The 11,072-nt window shown below is 37.2% G+C and overlaps 2 protein-coding genes across 2 annotated transcripts; one reads left to right on the forward strand and one right to left on the reverse strand.

The window, feature by feature from the left end:
• Positions 1-2,527: 2,527 nt before the first annotated feature.
• Positions 2,528-7,415, forward strand: LOC133530549 (ecdysone oxidase-like). Its single transcript, XM_061868503.1, has 3 exons — positions 2,528-3,164; positions 3,478-3,630; positions 5,755-7,415. Exons 1-3 carry the CDS (start codon positions 2,993-2,995, stop codon positions 7,347-7,349), a joined length of 1,920 nt encoding a protein of 639 aa, XP_061724487.1. The 5' UTR covers positions 2,528-2,992; the 3' UTR covers positions 7,350-7,415.
• Positions 7,416-9,047: 1,632 nt separating this feature from the next.
• LOC133530556 (uncharacterized) lies at positions 9,048-9,707 on the reverse strand. Its single transcript, XM_061868511.1, has one exon. The coding sequence runs from the start codon at positions 9,705-9,707 to the stop codon at positions 9,048-9,050; it is 660 nt and encodes a 219-aa protein (XP_061724495.1).
• Between the last annotated feature and the right edge of the window lie 1,365 nt (positions 9,708-11,072).

The following is an 11,072-nucleotide window of genomic DNA, read 5'->3' on the forward strand; positions in this document are numbered from 1 at the left end:
GAATGTATTTTTATTACGTATAAGTATTTCTAATTCCCGTTTCAATGAACCCCAATATTATGATTATTTTGGGTATTAAAAAAATCCAAAAAAAAAAACACAAAATAGTTTATTTGGTTTAACTAATACTCGTAATACACGAAACATAAAAGGGATGGAATCTCCCATTAAGTATAACAATACTTGTGTGTAAATTACTGGAATTTGTCGAAGTAGTTTCAGAGTATAGGATGATTCACGCTATACCGGGCCGGGGCTGGGCCGGAGCTTCCGGCGCTTCGTTCTCTATGGAAAGCACCACGTGATCACCGATCAGCCGCCATAGGAAATGACGTGTCGGACGCCTCGGCCCGGGCACATAGCGTGAGTCATCCTTTAATGTCAAAAAACATTTTCACGTCAGCAGCTCGAACAAGGATAATTTTCTGCTTAATGACAGTGAGCAAAATCGCATTTTGCAGTATTAGTACTCTGACATCGGGGCCTTTTTACATCTCCACATAATAACTACAATATTTGATTTATTTTATTTTAGTATATGGAAAACCAACAGAGCTATATATATATAGAACTTACAATAGAATTACAGAGCCAATTACGGGTTCTCACTTATAGGATTCTCTCACTTATATATCCGTTCTCGGGCCTCAAACTATCTCCATACCAACTTTCATGTACGGATCAGTAGTTTAAGCGTGAATAAGTAACAGACAGGAAGACAGAGTCCCTTTCGCATTTATCATATTAGTAGGGATTATCATTATTTTGATTTTTAACGGTTTTTGTCATATTTGACAGTTCCTTTCTCGGATATGAACCTAATTTTTTTCGAACACTTAACTCATTTAAATTAATCACTCTGTACACACATTATTATATTGACGACATCTAGAAGAGTATATTATTTAAGTCAACATTAAATCTGCCTATGAGACTATACGAACACGTATTCTACATTTCTAGTTCTGTCGCGAACAAGTTACCAGCGGAAAAATAAACAAAAGTAAGATTCCTATTGGATTTTTTTGTGCTTTCTAAATTATAAAGACTAGAATAAAAAAAAAACATTATTATTATTTACGGTTTGAAAGTTGTTAGGTGCCCCGGCCCTACTCATGCGATTTAATAAATTTAATTCAATTCAAAGAAAAATCATGTCGATCCAATTTGTTTAGTACCTATTTCCTACTTGTCCATCCATCTGTTCTTTTGTCAGCGGGTTGTATTTCGTAAACCGGAGTAGGTAAACGGTATACCCCGTTTATTTAGATTAGAATTTTTCTATCCACAAAAGTATAACCCTAGGTTCCTATGATATCTAATGTTGCAGCACATCTAATATGTACGTAAACGACACTATAATTCAGTACATTGTTGCCACTACTTTAGTGGTTGTAAAGTTTCTAATATGAAAAAAAAAAACAAACGGACTATAGATAGTGACCACATCATAGTTATTTTTCGTATACATATTACAAAAGTACGGATTCCTTCATTTTGCGTGGTCCTACACGCACTCGGTTGTTTTTTTTTTGCATCTGCTGCCTGCGTTGACTAATGGGCGGTCGTTAATCACGGGCTTTTCTTACAAATGTATCATTTCCTCTGTAATTGAGATTGGTGCTAGAAAAAGCTGTATCCTTAATACAATAAAAAAAATGTCCAAACTGCAATCATACAGGCCAGTTCGGGTTAAAGAATACACTGAAAAAAATAGATAGCCGAACTGGTTTTGTAACTTTACTAAATAACTAAACTACGGTTATAAGAAAATAAACTTTGCATAAATTTACAAACTTATTTTGTAGTGTATACCCAGTACCTGAACACTGATAGCCAAACACGGTTTTGTAACATATAACACATAGTTCGCAAGTCCCAATTTTTGTGTAAACAGTAACCAAAATTTTGTTACAGTTATGCAAACATTTCTTTCAGTGTATTTTTATTTTCTCAAAAAGAAATTTACATTTCACTGATGTGAGAAACATTTTTCTATAAAATTTGATGATAGTATTTATACATTGCGTAGATAAACTATTTAAGTTTTACAAATGTTTGGTTCAACAAACATGCATTAATATAATACGATAAACGTAAACAATAATATTATAGATTTATTTATAAGTACTAAAGCATGAAGTATCACTAAAATTACATGGTTTGTAATTAAAGTAATAATCATATTAAAAAAATATAAGATCGAGAGATCCAGAAATTACACATTAAAAATGAGGTAGACGTAGAATTTCAACGGGCAAGTTGCACAAACAAGGTGTACATAGTGAAACAGTAAAACAGTAGGTCAGTTATAAATCAGTAGGCTTTCGTTATTTAGGATATAGTGTTCTAAGTAATTTTTAAATATTTTAAAAGTGCGTGCATTTTTTATAGTACCAGGTAATTTATTATATAACTGTACTCCTGCAAAAGTTAGCTCATAGCTACCTATTCGTTTTCCCTGAGCGCTTTTTATTTGTGGCAAAACAATGTGATCCTTTCTTCGGCTATTGCGTTTGGATATTTGGTGTTTTTTTTAATAAAAATAGTTATAAGATCTTATTCCAATATGATACTGATCTGATAATAACCTATCAATGTTAAAAGTAACGTTTTTGGTTCAAGGTTGACATAATGCACAATTCAGCAGGTCCTCTAAAGGAAATTGGAACCATCTCATATTGGAATGATGTCAGATCTATGTTAGATCAGTTTCACATTATATTGTTGGAATTGGCCTGATAGACTTTCTTACTTATAGAAACATTTTTTTTTCAAGTACGTTTTTCTCATACATCACCATCACGCAGTTAACTACTTTTTATATGTTGTCCATCCGTTCTATTGATACAATAAAGTCAGAAATGGGACTCGTAAATTCTGACTTTCGTTAGAAATGCATTCATTTGTACATTTTTAACGGCTACGGTGCAGACGAAGTGGCGGGCAGTCTATTAGCAACATAAAAGATACACGAATTATTTAATACTAAATGATGCTATGTGCGTTATTACTTAAAAAACAGATGGGCGCATCGGAATCTATATCCGCATTGGAGGTGGCAGCAGTGGAGCCTACAGTCAAACTGATACAGACGGCATTACTCGCTCTGACCGTTCTGCATCTAGGCGCCAACAACTACCCACCGCAGGCTACAGTATCCAGTAAGTTTATAAAAGGAAGATGATTCATGTTTATTTCTATCCGCCTTGTAAATAACTACAATTGAGATGATAGCAACCGCTTTGTACAGTGATAGTATAGACTAAAACAAACTTTTTTAATTTAATATAGATATTCCCTACAACAACTACTTAGACAATTTCTGCAGAAAGTAAAAGGGAAGTGAAGTTATAAGTAGTACAAATTTTAATACAGTTATATGGAAGTAATACTGCGTGGAATCTCAAATGGAAAACATGATTGTCATAAACCAGGAATGTTCCGTAGATTTCAATAACATTTCCTTTAAAACAGATGGTGAACAGTTTGACTTCATAGTGGTGGGCGCGGGGTCGGCAGGGGCGGTAATTGCCAACAGGCTCTCGGAGATAAGCGACTGGAAGATCTTACTCATCGAAGCTGGCGATAACCCACCTATTGATTCAGTGGTAATATGTCATTTCGCTAATTGATCTTATTCTTATAGTACTACATAATAAAATAACAAGAACTGTCATGTAGGTATATTTAGGAGCAAAAACTTTAGCACGACCAATAAAAAATGGCCAAGAGCATGTCGGGCCATGCTCAGTGTAGGGTCTCGTAGTTACCATTCTGTTAGAACGGGCCAAACGGGGGCTACTCGTATTCTTAAGCATCATGTACTGGTGATCCCCCCCCCCCTGCATACAATCAGTCTATGCAGGGGGTCAGCTCTCTCTGCAGCTGACTGTACATTACAAGCATAAGGGACTAAAATAACGAAACCTTCAAGAAATGAGCGTACTCCCATCTTAAAAGCCGGCAACGCACTTACAACCCCTCTGGTGTAGCAGGTCTCCATGGGCGGCGGTAATCGCTTACCATCAGGTGATCCGTCTGCTCGTTTGCCTCTTCTATCATCGAAAAAAATAAGTACCTTCACAGCGCTTTGTACATCTTTTTACTAATAAGCATTTACATTTCATGCCGTTGACGGAAAATAGACGTCACGCTACATAGAGTATGATTCCATTTAGTATTTTCGTAATGATTATCATTAAATTTGTCAACTTCTTTAGTTAACTGATATAGATACTTGAAAATCAGTTCGTAAACGTCTAACTGACTTTCATCTTATTGTCACTCAACTAAATAATAGATTATTAGTTTATTAAATTATACATATTTATGATTTTTAACAGTGTATTTTTTTAACGTAACATGTATTTATTTTTCTACGCGTCAATAGGTAAGTTATTTGAATTGTAGTGTTGTAAAAAACTCCCTGTATGTTAAATTACGTCATTTTTGCGTCAGCGGCATGAAATGTACGGGGTCTGCTAATAAGAAAAGCTTTTTTGCAATAACTCACCGATCATGTTCGCTATAGGTTTCATTGAAAGTATTTATTCAGATTTTGTTTCACGTTTTTTTTTAATATTTTTTGGACCCATGGTTCAAAAGTTAGAGGGGAGAAACATATTTTTACTTTCGGAGAGATTATTTCCGAAAATATTAACTTTATCAAAAAATGGTTTTGCATACCCTCATTCCTTTTGAAAGACCTATCCAACGAGATGTATAGACATGGAGTTATCTAGAACATCGTTAGAACTTAAGTCCCATTATTTTAAAGTAAATACCTTCTTATTAAAAACAAAATTGTTAACTACGTATTATCACACATTGCGTCTCACTGATGCTTACCATTTTTTCAAAAATTAAGCGTTCTATATGCTTTTTATTATGTAAATATTACTAAATATACGTTAACACTTTTCAATAAAAAAGTAATTATATCTTAAATCTCATTTTTTTCATATTTTATTAGCAATCATTTTTACTCACTTAAATGAGTAAATACGGGTATTTAACAGGTGCTTTGAGTAAATACTGAGTATTCATCACTACCCATCTCTAGATACCACACTATTGGGTCAAAGCAAAAATAACTAACAAAAGCATTTCGTATGGGACGTAAGTACCTTATTTTTTTTGCATTTTTTTTTACCGATCTGTATTCATGCCAAATTGCAGTTTTCTAGCACTAACGATCACAATTAGGATGCATTGTTTTATCATATAGTTCCTATGGCAAACTAATGTGTCCATCGTCAGACCAGCTTGATTACCATCATACCATCATACCCAATATTGTATTGTCACCCAACTTAGTACGTATGAATGTGAAGGTGCAGCTCAATCGAATAAAAGAAAGTGGATCTAATTTAGCTTCCTAGATTTAACCCGCACAAATGATATATTATCAACAAATTTTGCAAGTTCTTGAAGCATGTTAAAAATAGGTTTTTAATTTAACTTCGATTTCGACTGTTGCGGCAGTAATGCAGTCGGCTTCATTGCTGCAGGAAATGTCAAATTTAGTATACATTTCGCCATAAAGTAACCTTTCTAAAGTTTCCTGCAGGAATGCAGTCGGAAAATTACTGCAACAGTAATGCAGTCACCAGATTAATGCAGCCGTATGGCGATGAGTCATTCTGCCTAATTCATTCTGGTCTCATGTGTCAAAATCGATAGTTCTGCTCGAATTTTCGATATATGCGGCATGCAGTCGGTAGTAATGTTGCGCTGCAACACTGCAGCAGTAATGCTGGTGTAGTCTGAATCTGAACGGTACTTTTAATACGGTAACACAATGTTATATATTTCAGATTCCTGCCTTGTTTCCTTTTGTGGACTATTCAATGGCTGACTGGAACTATTATAGTGAAAATGACGGATACTCTAGTCAAGCTCATAAGACAAAAACAATCCATCTAACCCGAGGAAAAATGCTTGGAGGATCTAGTGGTGCAAACTACATGTACTACGTGCGAGGGAACAAGAATGACTTCGAAAACTGGGTAGAAATGGGAGGCAATGGGTGGGATTGGAATAATGTCACCTACTACTTCAAAAAAAGCGAGGGTCTTAAAAGCCTGGAGGTTCTTCAAGCTGGATCAGGTGATTTGCATAATACTGACGGCCCTTTGGGTGTTACACGACCAGTTTGGGATAATGGAACTGAAGAATATCTAGAGGCATTCGGTGACAAACATAAAATTCTTATCGATTCGAATGGATATGAGCAGCTTGGATACTCACTTCCTCAATATACCATAGCTGATCATAAACGACAAAGTACTGCAGTAGCTTTTTTAAGGTCAATCAAAAATCGAAAGAATCTGTTTGTTCTCAAAAACACCTTGTGTACAAAAGTACTTTTCAATGAAAATCAGAAAGCAAATGGGGTAGAGGTAAAACTACCGAATAAACAAATAATCAATCTTTATGCTACCAAAGAAATAATACTTTCAGCCGGTGCAATCAACACCCCTCAGCTACTAATGTTATCAGGTATTGGACCTCAAGACCATTTGATGGAAAATGGTATTGAAGTACTGTTAGATTTACCTTTAGTTGGTAAAAACTTACAAGATCATCCCACATTGCTTGTTATGTTAACAGGCAGAAAAGGCATCAAGTCAGCACCTCAGAACCTTAAAGTGTTAACGAATCTGGACCAATTTCCTACTCCTACTATAATGGGTTTAGTTGCTCTATCAGAAAACAGTTCGGTTCCAGATTATCAAACTTTAGTTTTCCCGTTTCCAGCGGGTACTGTGCTATCGACGCTGATATGTTCCCACGTATTTGGGCTTGAAGATCAAATTTGCACTGCCGTTGCAAATGCTGGGCAAACGCAAGAGACGCTTTATACGATACTAACTCTGTTGCATCCAAATTCCAGAGGACATATTGAGTTGAAAAGTAATAATCCCGAAGACAGTCCAAAGATTTTTCTTAATTATTATTCAAATGATGCAGATTTAGATAAACATGCAAGTAGTATTGAAGATTATATGAGTGTTTTAAATAACGATTTTATGAAAAACATAAACTCTAAGGTCGTTAATATGCAGATACCTCAATGTGCTGACATAGAATTTAATACTCATGACTATTGGAGGTGCCACGTTTTAAATATTGCTACAACTTTGTGGCATCCAGTTGGAACGTGTGCAATGGGCGTTGAGGGTAATAGCGTAGTAGATTCTGAACTAAGAGTACGAGGTGTTACTGGATTAAGGATAGGAGACGCCAGCATCATGCCGAGCATTACCAGTGGTAACACTAATGCACCTTGTATTATGATTGGAGAAAAACTTGCTGATATGATTAAGCGGGCCCATGGTTATTAGTTAATAATTACGAGTAAAATTTCTGGGGCCGTCCTTACCTACACAATAAAATGTAATAAAATTGCACATTTGTTTTATTTTGAACTATAAAAGCTTGGATTTCGCCTAACGGTGAGAGCACAAACGAAATAGAATTTATTATTACATCCTCCCCAAGTAAACAAATTGTACAGAACCTTGAAGTTATTAACAAAATATAGTATAAGTTCAGATCATGGGTCCGGTCCGTCCGAATCCGGCAAAAATTTACCGCATAAGATAACGTTAATCACTTCTTTACCCAACAACATTTGAAACAAAATACTTTCTTCATAAAATGTTACTGATAAATAGATACTATAAAATATGATAATATTTTATCACGGTATTAGAGGCAGTTTAATGGTACGAGTACTCCGCTAGCATGTCACGTCCCGTCTAACCTTTAAGGCTTTTAGGGTTCCTTTGTACCAAAATATGTAGTGCCCATAATTCAAACTTACACAATAGAAGTTCACTTAGCGTCTCTTGTATAACCATAGTGCAATATTAATTGTCACTTAATCAGATCAAAGAAAAATCGTACAACGGTACTTGATTTTGTGATTTAGGATTGCGTATTGTGGCAGCATCACTTTTATTTTTCAGGTAAAGCTGTAACAACATCTCAACCAAGAAATGAACTGGCAGCATCAGCGGAACACACGTGCTTAAGATCAGATCCCAACCTTTATTAGAATATGCACCCAAATTACATACCACTTCCGTATATTTGCCATTATAAAACGCGATATGAGACTGAAAAACTAAAGACGAGATTGTTAATAATAAAGGATTGAGTCATATTTTTACATTACGAACACGTATCCATTGACTGTCCCACCTAAGGTAGGTAATTAAGCTAAACGTATCTTTGCTTATTGATTAGGGTTTGGTGCGACTTTTTTATATTTTCTACTAAACGAAAGTAAACAAGACTCAACACATCTACTGCCAAGAACACGTATGTGTGTTCATTTTGTACTGGAAACGAGGCGCCCGCCACCGAAATTGTTAAGTGTAGGGCTCTAATGCTAAGCGGACACCGCAGTCTATTAACACTTTCGACTTTGGCGAAACCACAAGTGCGTTGCCGGCGATCAATAAGCATTCCCTTCTTTTTATCTTCGCTTTTTTCCGCTTTTAGCAATCTGACAATTAGCAAATTCTGTATATTCCTAAAATTGGTTCAAACCTCTTATCTGTCAGTGCTATGGTGAAAAATGGCTGCACAGTAAACTTACAAAACAGTTTGTTCATTTTGAATACACACCGAGAAGTTGTCTTCAACCTGACTTCTTCTGCTAACATTGGACACATAGGACATTTAAACTTTACAGATGTTAGCAAGCTGCCGGAGTACGCCGAGGGAGTTGAATCGTTTCTTGAGAAAAGTATGAGTCCTGTTACCTGTACTACCTGTCTCACGGGAAAGCAGGCCCGACTGCCCTTCAATAATGTAAGCACGAGAGCTATAGACTCACTACAGCTTGTCCACACCGAAATATGTGGACCGATGGAGCAAGAGTCTCTTGGAGGTATGAAATACTTTATTGAAAAATGAAAATGAAAATGAAAATGAAAATATTTAATTCAGACACCAAGTATCCATATTTTTGTCTACAAGACTGTGTTAGTAAAATAACAAGAAAAATCTTAAAAATAAAGTTAACATTAATGTTAGTGGAACACATAATGCTCATTGGATCTAACATGCATTGTCATCCAGTGAGTTATAAGAGGGCTGTCCACCCTTTCCGCAATCACCCTCAGGAGAGTGTTGGTGCTGCCCCGCACGCGGTCCCACAGGGACGCCACCCTCTTACGCAGCACTGCGTGGAAACCGTCTGTGCTCCACTCAGCGAACATTGCTGACGCGCTGCAGCGCCAGGGCAGCCCCAATAAACCCCTGAAAGCGTTGTTGTACTGGACACGCAGAGCACTAAAGGTTTTTTGGGTGTAGTTGCTCCACAGGTTGCACGTGTACAGGTTTTGGCAGTAGGTTTTAAATAATGTAATTTTTACCTCACGGGAACAGCGAGCAAACCTGCGTGACAACATGTTACCCCTAACCGATAGTGCTCTGCGTTCCCTCTCCAGGTCTTCATTATCTTTTAGAGTGTCTGTGACCCAATGGCCCAAATATTTAAATTTTGTAACTGTCTGAAGAGGAGAACCGTCTAGGTTAATAGGTGGTATAGAATACGTTTTAGTACCAGACTTAAAGACTAAGATCTCACTCTTCTTGACATTATATTTGAGCCCGTGGGCCACAGAGTATCTCTCACATATACCCAGCAAGACTTTTAATGCGTTTATTGAGGGGCTCAGCAGCACCATATCGTCGGCATAGCTAATATTATTAACAAAACTGCCGTCCACTGAACAACCTACACCAGCGCTGCTGAGCTCCTCAATCAACCCATTTACATACAGATTAAAAAGTGTGGGTGACGTCAATCCGCCCTGTCTCACACCACATTTCATTTTATATGGGTCTGAGTATGCCCCAGCCCATCTCACAATATTTATTTGATGATCATACCAATACTCAAACATATTTGTTAACTCAACTGGTAAACCAGTCCCGCTGCGCAACTTGTGCCATAACAACTTATAAGATACAAGGTCAAATGCCTTCGACAAGTCCAAAAAACATGCAAAAACTGGCGTGTTCCGCTTAGTGTAGTTATTACCTATGTAGACGATTTTACTAGAAAAGTTCATGTGTATCTCTTGAAAAACAAGTTGAATTTGCTTAAAGTTTTCAAAGAGTAGAAGAGCAGAGTAGAAAATTAACTCGAAAGGAAAATAAAGGCAATTCCTTCAGACAATGGTTAAGTGTACTGCAACAAAGTCTTTGAAGGCTTCTTGCGCAGACATGGAATTGAACATCAAACTAGCACTCCGTATTCCCCTCAGTCTAATGAAGCGCTTTTCTGGGGTGACGTGCTGGCTACTACAGCGCCACCAAACACCGATGGAGATGTGGTCTGGTAAGAAGCCCGATCTGTCCAATTTGAGAATTTTTGGCTCCGTTGTTATGGTACAGATACCTAAAGAAAAACGCCAAAAATGGGATTCAAAGTCCAGAAAACAGATATTTGTCGGCTACTGTGAGTCTACCAAAGCATACCGAATACTTGATCCTGAAACGAATCAGATAACGAAGAGTAGGGTTGTGGTATTTTTAGAAAATGCAAAGAAATGTGATAACAACATTTACATACCTTGTACATCCGACAGCAACCCGGCAGCAGGACAGCCACCTGAAAAACCCTGCAAAGGTGAAGGAGAAAGCAACGTGGAACCGTCTTCAGGTGACGACTATTATTCTGGCGACAATGATGACTCATCCTACATACCAGAGGATCCAATAGAGCTTGATTCACCAACACGTAATTATTACTTAGATCCGCGAAAAGCAGTCCAGTATGCCGAGAAGGATGAAGTTGATACAAGTTACTTTTGTTCAATACCTAATTTAAATGACCCTCTGACTGTTGACCAAGCTCTCTCATCTCTTCAGGCAAACCAATGAAAGAAGGCCATGCAGAAAGGACCAAAGGGATGGGGGCGGCTGCCGGCGGGCACCGTCATAATGATCGGGGGCGAATCTGTCCAGGTCAGGGCCCACTTTAAGTACTTGGGACTTGTCCTGGACAGAATGTAGACCTTTAAGGAGCACTTCACGAGAATGGCTCC

The sequence above is a fragment of the Cydia pomonella genome, chromosome 2, assembly GCF_033807575.1.
Source record: "Cydia pomonella isolate Wapato2018A chromosome 2, ilCydPomo1, whole genome shotgun sequence".
NCBI lineage: Eukaryota > Metazoa > Arthropoda > Insecta > Lepidoptera > Tortricidae > Cydia > Cydia pomonella.